The 21,154-nt window shown below is 39.0% G+C and overlaps 1 protein-coding gene across 2 annotated transcripts in view; it reads left to right on the plus strand.

Annotated features, from left to right (window-relative positions):
- Pdgfd (platelet derived growth factor D) overlaps positions 1-21,154 on the plus strand; it is a 233,943-nt gene that overhangs the window by 179,531 nt on the left and 33,258 nt on the right. For both annotated transcript variants that reach the window (XM_039082130.2, NM_023962.3), the window contains exons 4-5: positions 13,904-13,966; positions 18,460-18,658. In XM_039082130.2, the coding sequence (XP_038938058.1) occupies positions 13,904-13,966; positions 18,460-18,658 (262 nt within the window). The remainder of the gene's footprint in view (positions 1-13,903; positions 13,967-18,459; positions 18,659-21,154) is intronic.

The raw sequence follows: 21,154 nt of genomic DNA on the forward strand, positions 1-21,154 counted from the left end.
TTTTTTAATAGACTTATTTGGTTCTCTGGAGTCTAACTTCTTGAGTTCTTTGTATATATTGAATGTTAGCCCTCTATCAGATGTAGGATTGGTAAAGATCTTTTCCCCATCTCCTGGTTGCCGTTTTGTCCTATTGACAGTGTCCTTTGTCATACAGAAGCTTTCCAGTTTTATGAGGTACCATTTGTCGATTCTTGATCTTAAAGCATTAGCCATTAATGTTTTGTTCAGGAAATTTTCCCCAGTGCCCATGTGCTCAAGGCTCTTCTCCATTTTTCTTCTATTAGTTTGAGTGTATCTGGTTTTATGTGGAAGTCCTTGATCTACTTGGACTTAAGCTTTGTACAGGGTAATAAGAATGGGTCAATTTGCATTCTTTTACATGCTGACATCCAATTGAACCAACACTACTTGTTGAAAATGCTATCTTTTTTTCACTGGATGTTTTTAGCTCCTTTGTCAAAGATCAAGTGACCATAGGTGTACCGGTTCATTTCTGTGTCTTCCATTCTATTCCACTGATCTACCTGCCTGTCTCTGTACCAATACTATACAGTTTTTATGACTATTGTTCTGTAATCCTGCTTGAGATCAGGGATGGTGATTCCCCCAGATATTCTTTTATTGTTGAGTATAGTTTTCACTATCCTGGGTTTTTTGTTATTCCAAATGAATTTGCAAATTGCTCTTTCTAACTCTATGAAGAATTGAGTGGGAATTTTGATGGGGATTACCTGTAGATTGCTTTTGGCAAGATGGCCATTTTTACTAATCTTGGGCCAATGACTTTTTCAATTTTAGAAAAGAAATATGATAATGCATCAAAGTTGACAACTTATGCCACAAGCTCATCTACCCCTTTACAAGTAAGAACCTACTTAGCATACACCACCTAATTTATAAGCCATCTTCATTTCAAAGCAAGAATATGGAATAACTGAGAAACTGGGCTATTGAAGTAGTGTAACTCCTCAGGGATCAATTTGGGAATAGAAAGAAGAGAGTTGCATTTATAACAGGCAGTTCCTGTCTCTTGAAAGTGTCACCTTCTAAGGGCCCATGGAGACATAAACACTGCACTTGTTTTGGGAAGAATACAATGAATTTAAACTTCTTTAATCCTCACATTAACTGTGAAGTGAGGGGAAGTGTCCCTTGCTCATTTGTCATTCAGAAATCATGAGCTCGGAGTGACCCTTCTCCAAAGCCCAGCAGTGCCTTTTCCAAGTGAAATCTAATTTAGAAAGTTATGTCACCATTTGACATTTTACCAGGCTGATTTTTAAATCTCTTCCTCCAACAGAAACCTGTCTCTAAGGTCCTTATTCTGCAAGGTGAATCACACAGGACATCTGAACTTCCAAATTTTTTGAAGGCAAGGGGTTTGCTTTTATTTTGTGTGTTCTCAAAGATCCTCTGGAAAAAAAACTAGCAATGGTCATTTGTATTCAAGCATGCTTGTGATCCCTGCTGGCGGTGAGATAGCTTATAGTAATCCCACTGAACAGATTCCTGCAGGCTGACCTGAGGAGTCCTCATGAGGCACTAAAGAAATCCTCATTTCTGGCTTCCTCTGATCAGGCAAACTTCTTAACTCCTCTTTGGAGAAGAAGGTAATTCTGTACCCTACCCTACCGAGGGATGAGATAGGACTGAATTAGTGGAAAAATGCATCTTAAGGGTTTGATTAAAAAAACAAAGAATGGCTCCTAATTCTATGATTACCTGGGAAGATTCTGGACATGTCAGAAAGTTTATCAAAATAACAGCATGAAATTTTTTTCCTTGACATTTTTCTTCTATCATCATTTGAAGTAGCTGAGGTTTACTATTAATTTTCTAGGAAATCCATAGTTCGATAAATACAAGAAGGTCTATAAAATGTGCCTTTCTCCCTCCCTTCCCGTCCCCATCCCCCTTCTCTTCCCCCTTCTCTCCCCCTTCTCCCACACATTGAAAGGGGCCACAGGAAGATTTGACAACATTAAATCCCAGCTCCTTCCACAGCAGTACAATGCTTTATAGCATGCCAAATAAGCAAAGATCTTTCTGCCAAGGCAATTATGTTTATCCCTTTAGGGTTTTCAGTCCAAGTCTGTAGGCAAATGGTAGCCATGAGGAAAGCTCCATGAAAGCCATGACCTTGCAGTTTGGGGAAGCTTGACCAAGCTTCTGGGCATATTCATTTTGTTAACTGAAGAGGAAAGATCCACCCTATCCTAGGCTTGGCAAGCTGAGCATGCTCGTTCCTTTCTCTCTGCTTCTTGAGTAGGCAAAACATGAAAAAACATTCTTGTATTTCTGTGTCTGCCCTAACAGAGTGTACCTTTCAAGTATGAAACAAATCAACTCCCCATTGAGTATCTTTTGTCAGATATTTTGTCCCAGCAATAAGACGAATAGCTGATACACTGTGGTTTTTCTCTTTCAAACTTCAAACATTATTTTCTATCTCAAGTCAGATCCTGCATATTTTAATTACCAATGAAGTGATCTGAGTTTTTCAAGATAATTATTTTAGCTGAGGAATTTGGGCGAAATGGCCTTAATTTTCATACTGATTATAATTTTCATCTTCTTTAATAATAGCTTTAACAACATTGCTAGCTTAGGGCTAGGACAAAGATAATCTGTTTATAGGATGGCAATCAAACAGAAAGAAATTAAGTAATTCTTGCTAAATTTAGCAAAGTCATAAAAAACACTTAAAATTTTGATCACAAAAATGAGACTTTCTGAGGTTAAGAATAGATCACAGGTGTAGAGATCTTGCTTAGCATGAAGACCCAAACTTCATCTCTAATGCTACCTTTCCTTACAAAAGAAACAGTATTTCCTTCCTCAAACACAGTTATACATAAATCAACAAGCAAATAAACAGAATGGGTTTTTTTGTTAATTTTTCAGGATTTGTTCATAATGTAAGAAATTAAACTCTGAATTGCTAGGCGTGTGTTGCTTCTCCTGCTTTTGAAATGAATTATTTCCTTAAGGTCATAGGATGATTCCCTCAGCCCTCCACTTTAGCTTAGCTCTATAAACCGTATTTAAGATTAGCTGCATGATATCAAAAGTACAATTTCTAGTCATTTTCAGGTTCCTGTAACTATACTTCATGTTCTCTTGGAAATACATTTAGGCATTTATGGAAGCCTATACTTTGCATAAACCAATTAGGTTTGTTTGTCTTAAACAAAAAGATTACTTGCAAATGAAAGTTCAGCAGAGATCAAAGTCAGGAGTTGGCCTTAGGTTCAGACAGCTGAGGAGCTTCTCAGAAACCAGGCTCTTCCTCAAACCTAGCATCATCCTGTCTCCCTATTGCCTTGTCTCTATCTTTTTTAAAAATAGGTTTATTTCTTTATTTTATGTGAGTTCACTGTCTCTGTCCTCAGACACACCAGAAGAGGGTTTTGGATTCCCATTACAAACAGTTGTGAGCCACCATATGGTTGCATGCTCCTTCAGACTCTGTGAGTTCATATGAGCTTTGTTCAATTGATTTAGAGGGAATCTGCTGCTTTTAGAGGGAATTGTCCTGGTGTCCGCCATACCCTCAGACTCTTACACCCTTCCTACCTCCTAATCTGTGATGTTCCTTCAGTCCTAAGGGGGTGGGGGACCTTTGATGGAGACATCCCATTTGGAGCTGTGTGTTTCAAGGCCACTCTCTGTGTATGTAAGTCTGACTATGGATCTTTATATTTCCCACATCTGCTGAAGGAAGAAGCTTCTCTGATGACTGAGGAATAAAACACTGATCTATGAGTGCAGCAGAATATCAGGAGTAATTAGGAGTCATTAGCACAGTTAAATAAAGACCATTAGCATTTAGTTTTTCCCTGGGTATATGTGTTTTCTAGTCTCTGGTTCTTAGTCATCAGAGCGGTGTCAGTATGTTATCTACTACTGCAGTTGGCCTGGAGTCACATCAGACTCTGGTTGGTTACTCCCACAGTTTTGTGTAGCCATTGTGCTGGCATATCTTGCAGGTAAGATAGCATTGTAGATCAAAGGGTTTGTGGCTTTGCTGGGGTTTATGTTTTATTTTTGGTAGCCTAGAGAGTACCTTCCTGTAGAACTTGAGTTGAAGTTTCTATGTAGGAACCAACTTGCTCCCTCCATGTCCAATGAGTTATGTAGGTGTTGTCTTCACCAAAGGAGACTTGCTGTTAGTTTTTGGAGGGCAACCTATCATCTTGGCAACAGCCTGGGTTGTTTGGGAATTTCCATAGGACCTCTTGGCCGATAACTAAATAGGATGTGATTCAGTCCTGGTACTGAAAGCTTCATTTGGTGACAAGAGTTGCCAGATGGGACTTCATCGCCCCCATTATGTGAAAACTTCATTAAGATTACCTTCACATATTTTAGTTTTCCACTACACTAGGTTTTCATATTCCTCAAATACCCCTCAATTCTAGATGTCTCTCTGTGTATTCCCTACTTCAATCCAATCTTCCCTGACTTCTTGATCATCCCACTCCCATTCCCACTATACCCTGAGCTCACTATAAGATCTTTTCAATTTCCTTCTCCCAGGGATATCTCTGTGTCCCCTGATCCCTTCCTCTATACTCAACCTCTCTGAGTCTACAGAATGTAGTTTGGTTATCATTTACCTAACAACCAATATCCACATATAAGCAAACACATACTATATCTTTCTTGACGTTGGTTCCTTCATTATTTTGTGTAGCTCAATCCATTTACTTGCACATTTTATGTAATTTTTAAACAATTGTCTAATATTCAATCCATTGTGTAAGTGTACCACTTTTTTTATTCATTCTTCTATTGAAGGACATTGAGGTTGGTACCAATTTCTGACTATTGTGAATAGAGCACCAATGAACATGTTTGAGCAAGTATCCATGTGGTAGGGTGATGGGTCCTTTGTGTATATTCCCTAAAGTGATATACATAGACCTTGAGGTAGATCAGTTCTCATTGTCTGAGAAACTGTCACACAAGTTTGTACTCCCACCTGCAATGGAGGAATGTTCCTCATCCTCATCAGGATGAACTGTCCCTTGCGATATGGTCTTAGGTACTCTGATAGTTATAAGACGGAATCTCAAAGCAGCTTTGATTTACATTGCCCTGATGCGTAAGGATGCTGAACATTTAGGTATTGAGACCATTTGAGATTCCTCTACTAAAAATTCTCTATTTAGATTTGTACCATAGTTTTATTATGGATTACTTGATTGGCTTTTTTAGACTTCTATCAGATAGAGAGTTGGTAAAAAAAATTTTTTTCCATCCTGTGGGCAGTTTTGACCATTGACAGTGTTCTTCGCTTTTCAGTTTCATGAGGTCCCATTCATTAATTGTTGATCTTAGTGCCTGTGCTATTAGTGTTCTGTTCAGAAAGTTATCTTCTGTGCCAAGTCCACCCTTCCTTTCTCTTCCATCAGATTCAGTGTATCTAGTTTCATGTTGAGATCATAGATCCACTTAGAGTTATGTTTCGTTTAGGGTGTTAAGTATATTCATATATGCTTTCTTCTGCATGCATACATGAATTTTAACCAGCACCTTTACCCTTTTTTTCTTTCTTTCTTTCTTTATTTGAGATTCTGTTGTACTGTGTATTATGCCATTTTATTACTATACTTCTGTAGTATAACTTAAAATCAGAGATGGTCATACCTCCAGCAGTTATTTATTATTTGGTATTGTTTTTATCTACCGGGTGTGTATGCGTGTGTGTGTGTGTGTGTGTGTTTCCATGTCCTTACAATATCTGTGAGGAAGTTGTATGGGAATTTGATGGGAAATGTATTGAATCTATAGATGTCTTTTGGTAGGAAGACCATTTTTATTATGTTAGTCCTACTGATCCATGATCATGGGAGACTTTCTGTCTTCTGATAACTACTTCAATTTCTTTCTTCAAAGATTTGAAGTTCAAAGGCATACCAGCCTTTCACTTGCTTGGGTAGAGTTATTTTAACGCTTTCATTAATTTTTATTCTATATATGTAAGTATTTTCCCTTCATGTATGCCTTTGCACCATGAATATACCTGGTGCCTACAGAAGCTAGTCAAGACTGTCAGATCCCTACAACATGAGTTACACACAGATGGAAACCACCATGATGGTGCTAGAAATCCAACCTAGGTCCTGTAGAAGAACAGCTAGTTCTCTTAACATCTATGCAATCTCTGGAGCCCTCCAATGGTTTGTCTTTATAGAAAAGAATTTTTGCACATTTTCTTCTACACCTAACTTCTCAGCAACACATCGTAGCAAGATCTCTGATAGCATTTCCTTGGTGAGATCTAAGTTTTCTCTAAACACTTTTTTTTTGCAAGAGGGAAAAATTACAGAAACAACTGCCAAAGCTGTATTATTTGGTTTGCAGTTTTCTGCATAATATCTTCAAAGGTTCTATCACATGGTAAGTGTATACATTAATGAGATTTCCTGAAAAAAATCTGTCTCTTCTGTCCAGTATGCTTTCCAGTCATGGTACGAACACAGTACTTACTGGTTGTCAATTTTTACTTAATCAATTTAGGTAGGTACTCCCCTTTGTGTATATAAGCACACCATGATCTTACCTGGATTTCACATATTATCCCTATGACTTCCTCCAAATTAGTGACGTGAGGTTTCCTATAACTCTAAGAATCAACTTCTGTTAAAGTCCAAAACAAACTGACATTTTCTACCTTTTAAAGGCACTACTTGGTTCTGATTAATCATTCATTCTGGGCTTTTACTATGCTTCTATTACATGTTTTTTGCTCAAGGATAGAAAGATGGATCAGCAGGTAAGAGTGTTTGATGCTCCTGCAGAAGACTTCAGTTTGGTTCCCAGAAGCCATGTCAGGTGGTTTGCAACCACCGGTAACTTCAGCCCCTGCAGGATCCAGCAGCCTCTTCTGAACTCTGATGGCACCTGTACACATGGACATATACATACAGAGACACAGAAACATAAGTAAAAATAAAATAAATTAAAAAAATACTTCTTGCCAGTTACAATTGACCTTCCTTCCCATATTTTTAGAAGTGGTTTACTGATTAGGAGCAGACATACGATCTAACAAAGTATGCCTGTGGGATCAGTGTCTAATTGTTTCTATGTGTTTAGCATTTGCTTTATCCCACCTGCACACATTGCTGTATCATCGTCTCTACATGTAGAGTTGAAAATCAAGTGGTGCAGGAACAAAAGGCTTTGTTCTAAAGATTTTCCCTGTGGTATGATCTTATTCCGCTGTTCCAGACTTAACAACTTTTATTTTACCTCATTGGGTCATGAGCAGATTACAGTGTGTCATGGATGGGCAGAGAATTCATTGTAGTGATAGTGTTGGTAGTGTGTTTCTTAGCTGCTGTCTCATAGATTCTGACAATCCTTAGTGTGGATCTAATAAGAAGAAGAAAAAACAGGATTAGCAAAAAAATTTATTTTCTAACTCTGAGGGGTGAATGCAAAAGAGAAAACAGAAGAAAAGTTCTCCACATGCCACATGTGAAAAGTCCTCCAATAAATGTCATCTGAAATTTTCCTGGAGTCCATGTTTCTTGTTAAGTTAAAGATTGTCTGAAAGCTCTGAGACACTGTAAGCAACTGCATATATTTTGTGGTGACAGTAAACACAGGAGTGGTCATGGCCCATGTGCTCAGGTACAGCTTAGGATGAAAATGACCCACTGTCCTAAATGAGGTGGGGTTGGTGGTCCACAGTACATATGGAATATAAGCATGCAACCACTGACTTTAAACCAGGAATCCCCAGCTCTGCTCTCAAGGAATAAGAGAGGAATTTGTTTTGGACATTCACTGAAGGGACTCTGTAATTAGGTCTGTGGGAAGCTCAGTCTGCTGGAGGAGTGAATGGGGCATTTGTTGAATTGTAAGTGTCTGCCTTCTCCCTCAGATGAACCCAAAGTAACCATATAGAAGGGCAAGTTATCTGAAGGAACCCCTTCCAACAATGGAAGCCCCCACTTGTGTCTATGCTTTTAGTAGCAAAGATAGCTATGGAAAGCATTGATTTTGGAAATATAAGAACATGAGTGTGTGTGTAGGGGAGAAACGTGCTCATAAACATAGAAACCTCAGATAGAGACCCCAGGTATAGCTGATTTTTCAAGACATTGTCTTCCATTGCATACAGTTCATTGTGGTCTAGTCTAGAACCCTTTAGTTCTCTTCTTTACATAGTGAATGTTGTTTTTCATTAGAAGGCCATTTTCTTATAATAGGGAATCTATGGATGACATCTTTCAGAACATAATTTAATAGCAGATAAGAGCTTAAGGATAAATGATCAAGCATATTCCAATCAATATTTTTCCTTTTTCATTGCTATATTAAACATTTATCATTTTGACAAGGCCAAACTTGTCTACAGAACTAGTTCTAGGATATCTAGGACTACTCAAAGAAAAATTGTCTCAAAAAACAAAAACAAAAGAAAAATTAATTTTCTTAGTAAAGTTAGATGGTTGTTATGAAAATTTTGTAATATACAAACAAAAAACATTTACCATTCAGAGTTAACTAATATCAGTATCTTTGTAAATATATATTGTATTTCTGCTTGCTAGACACCTGTACATTTTTTTGGTGAAACTCCATGATATCAACCATGGCCTTCTAATGTCTTTGGATCTATGACGTCATTTTAGCTTAAAGATATTACTAGTCAGTTACATCTGTCACATGTGTGGTCATCAATCTACCTTTATACTTGTAATTTCGTTCTGATGTCTTTTGGATTTATTCCTTTTCAACAGACACACTGTATATTTTTCATGTTTTCCAAGATTAGCTTTTATACTTAGAAATATTGCTTCTGGGGCTGGTGAGAAGGCGCCTGTAACCAGAAGGCAGTCTGATAACTTGAGTTTGATCCCTGGGTCTAGGAGGTAAAAGGAGAGCATCGACTCTCTAAAGATGTGCTCTGACCACCACACAGGTACCAGGGTATGTGCACCCCACACCCACATGCACATACATACGCAAGCACATGCATACACAAACACATATATACACAAATACACATATCCACACAGAAAAAATAATAAGATATAACTATAAATTTTCTAAAGAAATACTGCTTCCCCTCTGCATTGATAAAAAATATTTATCTATTTTCATGTAATGCATTAATTTCATTTCTATATACCTCCACTACAGTTCTCACCCACATAACCAAACTCATTTTACCATGACTTGTGCTTGCTTTTTAAAATCAAAGAATGAATGGCAGACAATGAGTGAGTGAGCACCACTTGGACATATCACATAAGCATGAGAATATGAGCTAAGAAAAGTAGTATATTAAGTGATATAAATGCATAAAGATTGCAATGCTCTGGTTATAGAATGATTTATAATATTAGAATATTATTTGAGCTGAAAATAACAAGTCACTACAGAGACGTTACAGCTGCTGGACCTCTAACTCTGAAACTTGAGGGAGAGGGGTGCTAGGTGATCCATTCAGCTCTCTGTGCTCAAGATTTTGTCTCTCTAGAGAAGTCATCCTCACCCTATGTACATAATGTTTATAAGGTACATTAAAGTAACCTTCACCATCACATGAGTTGCCCTGCATAACTGGAAGGACAGAGTAACCAATCATTCTGTGATGGATATCACAGTTCAGAGCAGAAGGTAAAGAAACCAGGATCTGAATATGCATAGCCTTCCTGTTAGGAAATAGTTCTCTCTTCCCTGGGATGGGACATGGCTGTTAAAGTGTTTGCTTGCGTGTGTTTTAACAAAGAGCAGAAAAACATTCTTTAGACACTGGGATGTTGTGGCACATTTCAAATGACTACTCACTGTTTGTTGTATTTTAGCATCACTTCAAGTAATTGTGAGGGCACTGCTCTGCTAAGAGCACTCATAAAAAGTACTGTGTCTCTCATGAGACTAGGGCTTAAACACAAGCCATCTAAACTAATCATGTTAATATTTAAGTCATAGAATAGAGGTAGCTACCACTCAGAGTATGTCGTGAAGACACAGCTAAGTAGTTGAGGTCAAATAAAAAATAAAAGAACATAATCCCTGCCATTGTAGTTAATTATCATCAGCAAATAAATGAAACATCAATCATTTCAGACATTCATAACAACTTTGATGAAAATAGATAGGCACAAAGGCAAACAGAGAGTGACCTAGAGTGAGGACATCCTTCATGAGACGCTCAGTGATATTCTCTAAAGATCTGATATTTTAGCAGACAACCAACTGTTGAGGAGCCAGTTCCAGGAATATTTGATGAAAATACTTCCAGATAGAGGGAACAGTGTCTGATAAAAAGGCAAAGAAGCTTGAAGCTATCTGAAAGACCCTAAGGAGGTCCTTGAGGACATAGTGGACACGGGCACCACGTGTAATAGAAAACAGCCATGGAGTAGCTTTAGAAAAAGATTGGAAGGATTTTCTGTAATTCCAGCACCCTGCTCATTACCATTGAAACATGACTGCTCTATCAAGCAGGATAGTCAGGGAGATGAAAACTTATCACACAGGATGTATATTTACAAATTATATTACACATGTGCACACACCACAGCACACAGGACAACACACACACACACACACACACACACACACACACACACACCATCCATTCATCTTAGGACAAGATTCTTCTTTTAGATCTAAAACCTCAGAAACTCATTGTCATAAAGGATGCTGTTCCCTTTTATAAGTTCATTTTAAATATGTCACTTATAAAAAATGACAAGAACTTGGCTTCCCTTAAACATCTCATATTTATGTAACTAAGAGAAGATGAAGTTGGATTTTATCTGGAATGCAATGAATTCATTTATCATTTGTTACTATTAAAGTTTCTGACTGGAATTCTGTAACCCAGACAGTAAATAAGCTCAAAATTCTTTGTGTAACATATAACTAAGTACTTATATATGAAATGTACACTTTGAAAAGGCATCTTACATATTCTCTCCTCCCTCTCTCTCTCTCTCTCTCTCTCTCTTTTCTCTTTTCTCCCTCCCATCTCTGTGAGATGCAAGAGTAAGTGTGTGTGTACTTGTGTGTGAAATTGTGTGGGTTTCTATTGTGTGCATTTATGTGTATGAGTATAGTTGAGCAAGTGTCACTGTTCATATGTACAACCGCTGGTATCAGTCCTGTGTTCCACCTAGGTGTAGACAGTCTCTTGTTCAGTGATAAGTATACCAGGCTAGCTGGCCCTTGAGCTTCCACAGGATTCTCCTGCCTCCTCTTCCCACCTCTTCCTTTGAGCTCTGGAATTAGATGCAGATTGCCGTAATTGCTATTTTGTAAGTTCTGTCATGTGTGTATTTACCCACTGAGCAATCTCCCTGCCCAACAAAATGCCTATGTATGTAGGTAGGTAGGGGAGAGGTGGGAGCTGGGGGACTGAGATCATGGAGTTTATGAGTGACATCCCAGATGTCCGTTATTCTTTTTCTGCTTTTGTGGTGACTAAAACTGTGGGCACCCCTCCAAACATTCTGTGACAAAACAACACGTCACGGCTTCTACTTATGACTGTAGCTTCACCCCAAGGTATCTACATCCCGGAGCTTGCCATGTGTCTCCTGAGATTGGGTTATATATAAGCCATTTGTTATTTATCAGTTGTTCACAGTAAGAAAATGGGGCTGAAAAATTCTAAAACTCTTTCTAGGTCTGAGACTTCAAAAGAGTCTTTCTGGATTTTACATCATTCCCATAATCCATCACTTGATTTTGGTATTGATTTTGTGTGGCAACTTCCCAGATCTGTGTGTCAAGTTCAAGTGTCTCATGAGGTCTCATAGTCTACAGGAAAATTCTCGCTGACTATTTTTACATGTGTGCTGTGTGAGTACCTCAAACATACCATGCTCAGAACAACTCATGAATTTTTGTACAAACTCACCTACTTACCATGCAAAATTCCAGTCAAAACGTCTTCTTTTGGACATGAAAATATTCTCATCCCATCTCAGAAGCAGTTATCTGACTCTATGTGATACCAGAGAATTCTGATGAGTTTAATGGTTTCAGACTCCTTGAGGAAAGAAATGTCTTATTCGCTGGTGGCTCAACCTCACCTTAGAGACTACACTCTAACATTGTAGAAAATTAACAAATGCTACATTAACAGCTGAAATAAAACTGTATGATCTCCAAATTGCTCATGATAGTATCTTCCCTGGTACTGTGATTTGCCTATAGCTTGAGTGCAAGCTCAGGAGCTCACATGTTGAGAAGCATGTTTCTGGGGGGCAGTGTTAAGGCCACCTGGGTATCAACTCATGTAGTCTATCTTTTGGGCTTCCTGTCTTAATGTGTGATCTCTGCCTCTCACATGGACTGTCACTGTGAGGTATCTGCCTTAGACCCTTGCCAGACGACTAATGAATAAGGCTGCCCAGTTTGGGACTTTTCAGTATCCAAAACTTTGAGCTAAGTAACACTTGTTTCTTTGTTAAGGATTCAGTTTGGAGTAGTGGTTCTAGTAATAAACGCGTACTCACATACCTGGGGATGTTCTTAGATAAACCATTGTCTCTCTACCAGTGCTACCTACTAATCTTCCAAGAAGCTCCTGTGAAGGCCAGTCTTCACATGGTTTGAATGTATCACTCTACAACTTGTCATTTCTGCTCCCTCTATGCACCGAACCTGTTTCTCTTTATTCACTGATGTTGCTTTAGAGTAATGGTCAATAGCCAGTTGCTTTCTCCAACCCATGTGTGATTCAGTTCTCTGTAGGTGAACAGCTGACTTTTCCTTCAGTGCCAATATTTATACACAAACTAATGTCATCGTTACCAATCAAAAGATACACTTTCAGACTCTCATCATGCAAATGAAATTAGACCTGATTCTCAGCTCTCACTCAGTAAGCATACTTTGGCAAATAAGCTTTCAGACTTGAGTCACTGACTATGTCTTAGTATCATCACAAGACACCTCAAACTCAACTCAGACTGAAAGAAATTACCTGAATAATTTACTTTAGCAGATACAAGAAGCTTCTGTGCCATGTAGAAATGGTAGAGTCAGCTCTCCTTCCTGTTGTGCATACATGCATGTGTGTCTGTACCTATGTGTGCCTATATGTCTCTGTGTGTGTCTGTTTGTGTCTGTATGTGCCTTTGTGTGTCTGTGCATATGTGTTTAATTTACTGGTGCTGGACTAGTTAATGTGAAAGTAGCATGTAAACTAAAGATACTTTTGCCTTTCAGTATAATTCTTTCTGTGAGGGCAGTGTCTATCAAAAATCTTTTAGACTTGTCACAGATATCTTTCTTTGGCCAGCTCTGTACTGTCTGTCTTTTACCAGTCCCCCTAATGATCTTCCCCTTAACACTCTTCCTGACATTTGTTAATGGAGTTCGGGACAGCCTTCTGAGGTTAATCTTTGAAAAGATCATTGGTGTTAAACACTGACTCAGCAGGCAGCATTGAACTTGGTTTAGAACCTACTTTAAACCAAGCACATATCAATAACGACAATATTTATTCTTTCTCTATATTAATCACTTATTAAATGCCAGTGATAATTGCATAATTAGTATGTTCAATTCATGAAACAGCTCTGCAATTTAAACAGCTCAGCCCATTCCAGATGAAGAACAGAAGGGTTAGAGGCTGAGAAGATCACCTGACGTCACACACACACACCAATAGATGGCCAAGTTAAATTTGAACTTTTGTCTTTACAGTTTCAATTTCACCCATATTTACAAGATAAGGAGTGAGAGGAGTTCTTGTATACAGATGCCTTGAAGCAAGGGTGACATGTTTGCTGAGAATGCAGCCCTGTTTCTGTTGTCACATATTTAGAACAAGATGGAGATGCTGAGACGCTGCCACATGGGCACAGCGAATTGAACAGAGCGATGACTGACTCATGGATGTGTCTTTACTTTCCAGGAAGATTTCCAACCTGAAGCAGCCTCAGAGATCAACTGGGAATCAGTCACAAGTTCTTTCTCTGTGAGTAATTTATTATTCTATTGCCAGTGAACAAAATTGCTGGAGAAGCCCAGGTCAGCCTCAGAGGGACCTCAACTGCATTAAGAACCAAGGCTTGACTGCAAGCCAAATTGCAGGCAGTTTAAGTTCCTTCATTTCTTTCAGGAACACCCCTGGTTGGCTCCTTTTTAACATATACAGTTTCAAGGGTCTTTCCAGTCTGGGAAAATCTCCCTATTTACAGTATGATAACTTAAGTGAAAATCAGCCATGCACAGGATTCTGATTACCACAGAGCATAGCTTACCCTGCGACTGTAAAATGGTTCTCATTTTATTCCTCCAAATTTAGTCATTTCTCAGGAACCTGTCACCTTATCTGCTATGCATGCAAAGCAGAGATCTTGCCTTCACCAGAGCTGCATGTGGAACTTATGCAGCAATAAAAAAGAAGATAATAAAATCAAGTTCTTCTTAGCGAGGTTCAAGCATGATGAACAAGTATCTGTGATTCTAACATGAGGCCATGGGGCTGAATCAGTGTTCCTTACTTTAAGCCAATACTATTTTTTTTTCTTACCGAGGGAATGTTTTTAATTCCTTCTATGCCAAGGTTTCAGCAAGCCTGAAGTCTGTGCCTCTTAAGATCCCCCAGGGTGGTCAGTCAATTTATATTCACACCCTCTGCCCCAAGGCTTAGGATCACTGAAGAAGAGGAAGTAAAAAGATCCTAAGGGCCAGAGGCAGTAGACATCTGGAGAAAGACAGCACATTCCAGACATGAGGAGATAATTACAAACATTAACTTACAGCAGCTGTGATTACACGTGCAGAAGATCAAGGCATAAAAAATCCCCCCATGGTGGGAAAGCTCATGAAGCCTCGCCCTAGCTGAGGATCAATTGGTGGCTTCTGGAGAATGAGGAGTTAGTTCTCTTCAGAGACAAGACTCCTGAGGGGCACCCATAGAGTGAATTGTTCTACACCTGAGCATATACATGTGGCACTAAGGGTATTTCATTTTGGTTTTTGCCTTTTTAAGAGGCCATGAGAATGGGAGGAAAAGTGTTGGGGAAATAGGGATAGAAGAAGAAAGGGGATGATGAGAGATATAAAAATAAATTAGCATTCTCAATGGAACTACATTATGTGCATATATTAAATTGTCTAAAAATTAAAACAAATATTACATTAGGGAACTATGTAGGGAAAGAGTACTGAGGATTGGCGGTGATGGTCGGTGTGTCACAGTTCAGTGCTTAGCTCAGTGTAGGCAAGCTCTATCGGGTAGAAACTATAAAAAGGAGTCGGGCAACACTGAGGCTTTCCTCAGGCTCAGGAGAAGGGTAGGACAGGTATTGGGCCAGTGGTAATGACACAGTATACACCAGGGCTGTAGGCAGAAGGACACTTCATCGTCTTTTCTATTATACTCATGGTGGTTCGGGGTGGTCTGATTATTCCTGCTCTAAGTACAGAACCAAACCGTTTACATAATTATGCATCATCCAGGCTTTTAAACAAGGGGAATATTGGCTTATCCCTTTGGAATATTTGGCAAAGTTCAGCCTGGTCCATATTTACCTCTGGTTTGAGTTCTAAGGCTTTACCCGTATTGGAAGAGCATGAGAATCAGGTTTTCCATTTGTTGATCCCATTAGTTTTCATTAGCATACAGAAAGGATATGTTTCAGGGATGTATATTATATATACATTGTGTGCTTTGCTTGTATTTTCTCTCACTCCTCTCTTTCACCCTTCTCCTTTGTTGCCCTTTCCTCTCTGTTTTAAAACTGCGCTTGTTCTTAAGATCTGTTCAGTTTAGTATGAAGGACCACCAGACAAACTATCAATTTGTATGTTGGCCATAATTTGTTTTACTCAAAGAAGTTTATATGTTAGGTTTTATGCAGTAGGCATGCTTTGTGGAAATTTTAATTCAATTAAAATTGTGCTTTAACGTTTTAATTTTACTTTATAAATAGATAACAAAAGCACAATGCAACCAAACACATGGGATAGCTGGAGGAGGTGCACTTAAGGGGCTCTCTTTCAGAAATTTTTAAAATACTTACTTCAAAAACAAATATTATCCTACGCTTATTAGCTCACTTAGTGACACATAAGTGTGTCCTTAACTATCTTCCTGTGTCTGCCAACTGCCCTAAATGGAACCTGAAGAACAACCATGAAATCTCACACAGAGGGACAGTTTCAATTTTACCTGTGGTTTGAATTTTCTCTCCAGCTCAGTGTTAGAGGAGCTTGTATCTCTTCATCACACCCTGCCTCCATTCCAGGGGCCGAGGACCCTTAAAAGCTTGTTCTGATAGTAATGTCTGGGTACACACTGGCAATCCAGGCATTGTTGAGAGCCATCTGAGAATACTTAGAGCCACTTTCCCAGAGCTATAGCAAGAAGCTTTTACTTGTGTGTGAATGCCTTGACTGCTGTTCTTCCTTTTATTTCAAAGCTTTTAAACGCTGCCAATCTCATAACTTTGGTCAACTCATTTTGATTTGGAGGCTATCAGACCCACATCGTGATATAAAGCTAATTGTGTATTGAATATGAGCCACCTGGAATAGAGGAAATGGAGGGACTAATTATAAGTTATACACACAGTTTCAGTGGAGACTTGTAATTATATTACTGACTTATAGGAGGCATTTTCGTGAAATATACTTGTCAAGAGAGAGGTAGAAGAGGCAAGCATGTGTGTCCACCAGGGTTCAGTTAATGTCACACACGCACGCACGCACGCACTGAAAGAAGAAGGGCTAGACAGTTCAGGACTTAAGAGCAATTGCTGCTCTTGCAGAGAATCCAGGTTTACTTGCCTGTACCCACTGTGGTGGTTTACAATCATCCATAGCTCCAGTTCCAGGAAACTTGACACCCTCTTTGACCTTTGTAGACACCAGGTATGTATGTGGTACACATACATACATGCATACAATGCAAACACTCAGTCAGAAAATAATAAATAAATGTAAAAGGCTTAATTTTTAAAAAAGCGCTGAATGATTCAGCATGCCAGCCCCTGGATGGAGTTGCATTATCACAGCAAAGTGAGTGCAGAGTGTATCTTTATGTTGGCCCAGAAGATTAACAAATCCCTCTGCAAGTCATGCATGACAAATACTGAGAGACCAGATAAGTAATGACTTGTATATACCCGAGTGGCCTCTCACCATGCTGGGGAGAGAATGTGTGATTATTTTGACAGGGTTAACTAAAAGTGAACAAAGTCATCAATCTGTCTTCCATCCTCAACACACTCTCCAATTCCCACATTCCCTTCCCTTTCTCCTAGAAACCATAAATGAAACAGAGTCTACATTTTACCAGTGGTAGATGATTTTGTTGGACTCAATAATTTTACCAAGTCAAGTGCAGTTGTCTACAAGTGAGGTATGGTGGAGTCATCCACACGCCCATGGAGAGTAGTGGTGGACAAGGGAGCAACAACAGGAAAGTGCAAGCATTAGTTTGCCACTGGGAGTTCTGCAGCATGTATTGTTTCTATAATACTATAATATAAAACTGCAGGTCAGGTTTAAGAAGGAAACTTTTCATTAATTCCCACTTCCATTTAGTGAAAGAAAATATTAACCAGAGGGGAGATCTTATTCGTTTTATAGTGTCTTTAAGGATGTTTAGATGATCATTTGAGGCTGTGTTCTCTCTATTTGCCTGTTAATGGATCATGAATTTTCACAGAGATGTTTGACTCATGGCTCATTTACCTCAAGATTGTACAAAGGTTAGTGGAGTAAATGCTTAAGCATGTTTTATTTCCATGGCAAACACATAATCCTTTCCTGGCCTTTCAGTGGTACAGTGTTTCTTGTTTCAACAACATTCTGAAACTGGTAATGACAATGGGATTGCACCTAAGCTGTAGCAGTATCTTTATTTTTCCTTTTAATATGCTCCCCATGTGAACCTTGCACTCTTAAGTTAAGAGAGTCTGTTTCAGGCTAATTATCCTTGTGGTGAGTAAATAAGCTGGTTAAAGTGCCAGATTTTATGAGAATGTCTGCAGAGCTTTACCTCACACAGCATCTGCAATGGGAGTACTGTGGAAGAGGGAGCATAGAAGCCTAGCATGGGAGCACAGATTGTATCATCAGAAATTCCTGAAAGGAGATCAGAATTGTAATTCTCACTCTTATTAGTTGAGATATGAAAGATGTGGAACAAGGAACCAAGAAATCAGATGTCAAATTTATATTCATACTAAGTCTGTCTCTTGAAATTATCAAAACTAAGGTAAACTGAAAGTTGCAGGGTCTTGTTGGCTTTGACTTTCATAAAAGTATATGCTATATAAAAGAATGAAAGTTATACACTGGTTAATAATATGACAATTCAGTGACAGATTGCCATGGCATGACAACATGATGTGCCATCCTCTGAAACCATCTGTGTTCCTTCTGTATGGTTGTGTGAATGTTATATTCACAGCAGTAGACCCTATGAAAGTACACTGAGCTGTATGTCACTCTTAGGGGGTGTCCTATCACTCTCCATCAGTAATGGACTCCACTCTCACTGCCGATGCCCTGGACAAAGCTATTGCAGAATTCGATACTGTAGAAGATCTGCTTAAGTACTTCAATCCAGCGTCTTGGCAAGATGATCTGGAGAATTTGTACATGGACACCCCTCGTTATAGAGGCAGGTCATACCATGAACGGAAGTCTAAAGGTAAGAAACAGATTCTCGCATGTTCTTCATCAGTAAGTACAAGTGTTCACAGTAAGAATATCTGCGGTGGGGGTTGGGGATTTAGCTCAGTGGTAGAGCGCTTGCCTAGGAAGCGCAAGGCCCTGGGTTCGGTTCCCAGCTCCGAAAAAAAGAACCAAAAAAAAAAAAAAAAAGAATATCTGCGGTGTGATATTCTTAATTAATTCATGTCTTTTAAGTATTGCCAGCCCAATATCATATCTGTTTGTCCCAACATTTTCAAATGAAGTTGTGTGTTTTGTCCAAGTTGTTTTTTGCATATGACTGTAAACAATATAGCATAGTTTAGAGACCTTATAAAAAATATCTATGGCCTAGAAAATGACTCGGTAAAAGCTTGCTTCAAAAGCATCAGGACCTGAGTATAGATAGTGACCAAGTAGTTAAAAAGCCAGACATGATAGCACATACCTGTAATCCCAATGCTGGGGAATCATAAACCAGAGGATCTCTGGGATCGTTGGTCAGCAGGTATGGCCAATTCAGTGATCCACCAGAATGACAAGAAACTCCACCTCAAAAAATTTAAAGTGAAAAGAAATTAGTTCAAAAGTGATAGAGAAAGATAGATATCTGGCATCAATCTCTGACCTCCATGTGCACATTCGTATATGTCAGTGCACACAGATGCACATGCACAAAAGCACCCATACATAACACACAATAGAAATAGAAAGTAATATATCTAGGCCAGCTTCCTATTCCTTAGCACGTAAATCCTGATTTTATAGTGGAAGAAACCAAAGTCAGGAACTGTGTGTGGATCACATGCCAGGGACTGCATGGCTAGGCAATAATGCAGACAAACTGAGCTTTCTGGTTTTTGGTTCATACTAGTTTTGTCCATGTGATCAACTGCTGTGCTTTTCTGGCAGCTGTCAGTGTTGATTTTGTTCAGGACTGCCAGTGTTGGGACCAGAGAGCTGCTGTGAACAGCCAGCGTTTTGTGAGCCAGTCCAATTCGATTCATTCAGTGTTGGCTTGCTTAAACAGACACTGCCTGTCGAGCATATTCTCCTACCCTTCTCTCCCCTTCTCATACCCATGCCACCAGTTGGTTCTCTTTGTTCCTGTGACAGCTGCTTCTACTGTCATGTTTTCTGTTCATATGATGTTGCATGTCTATATGAGATCAAAAAACCAGAAATGAAAAATGTGGAATTTGCCTTCTGAAATTTATTCAGTTAATATAATTATCTGTAGTTGCATCTGTTTTCTGCAACTGATAATGTTCATTCTGATCATATCACCTAGGCACCTGGGCAACTGGCAGGTTGAAGAGGTAAATGTCACAAAAGAGGATAAATCACAGTATAGTGTGGCATATCTGAGACATATCTGAGTACATTTCATTGTAAGTTTGGGGAAAAATAATGAAAGGACAAGGGAAAGGAATGTTTATACAAACATTTAAGTAAAAGTAATAATTCTAACACTTCAAAATTGGTAATATGGTATGTTTATCATGCGGCTGGTATATATAATCTTAGGGAAAGAATATGTGTAACTCCAGTACAAAAAATAACATGGTCAAACTCCTGCTCTGTCCTTGCTTGATTTGATAAGATTTTTTACTAGGTTTTGCTAATAAATCTTCTAGGGTTGGTGTTGCATACTTCTGAAGGTGGTCAGTCAAGACATGGCCTGTTTCTCACTCTGTAACTTCAAAGGTGTTTCCAGGCTCTGAGCCCAGGCTGTTTCCACACAACACAAGATAGTGCTGAACCCTGTTTAGTTAGATCACTAAACTTCTGTCATGGTGTTCTGCTCCTGGCTTAGGTCATAGATTTTACATATTTAGCACTCACAATAGAGGAGGGATGCTAGAGATGCAGGGAACCTGGTGTTACCCAGATGCACCTAATCCAGATCTGTGAGACTGGAATGGAACCTCCTCAGGGCTCATTTCAAAGATGGCATTGGTTTTAGTTAAGACATTGCTTAGGTCTCCAGTAGGTCAACCTGAAAGGAGGTAAAATAGACCTAGCAGAAAACATTTTACACCTTACATCAGACACAGAATCAAAAACGCCCAACTTTGCCCAAAAATTTCTCAGTACCAGCAACCTCTGCAGTGCCTTGCTTCTTGGTGTGTCTTCCCTGGAAACACTGAAACAGAAGATTGGGATGTAAATCTGAAGCATATTCATTTTGTGGTTTTTTTTTCTTAAATTGCTAACCTTCCTGTGTCTTCGTAAGGCATATACCGCTGCTTTTGAAGGCTATTCAGGGAGCCCTCTGGAGCCCTAACTACATGGCACTTGTTCAAGAATGTTTAACTAGCTCTAATCGACTGCTAGTTCTGAAAAACATTCACTTCCATGGTGAACCTATCTTGACTCTCAATCAGTCCCTGATTTCCAGAGTTAGGAGTGACATAACAGCAAACACAAGGAAAAGTTGTTTATGGGAATAAGCAATTCCCTTACTGCACAAATACTCCTTTAGCTGAATCAA

Source organism: Rattus norvegicus, chromosome 8, assembly GCF_036323735.1.
Source record: "Rattus norvegicus strain BN/NHsdMcwi chromosome 8, GRCr8, whole genome shotgun sequence".
Taxonomy (NCBI): Eukaryota; Metazoa; Chordata; class Mammalia; order Rodentia; family Muridae; genus Rattus; species Rattus norvegicus.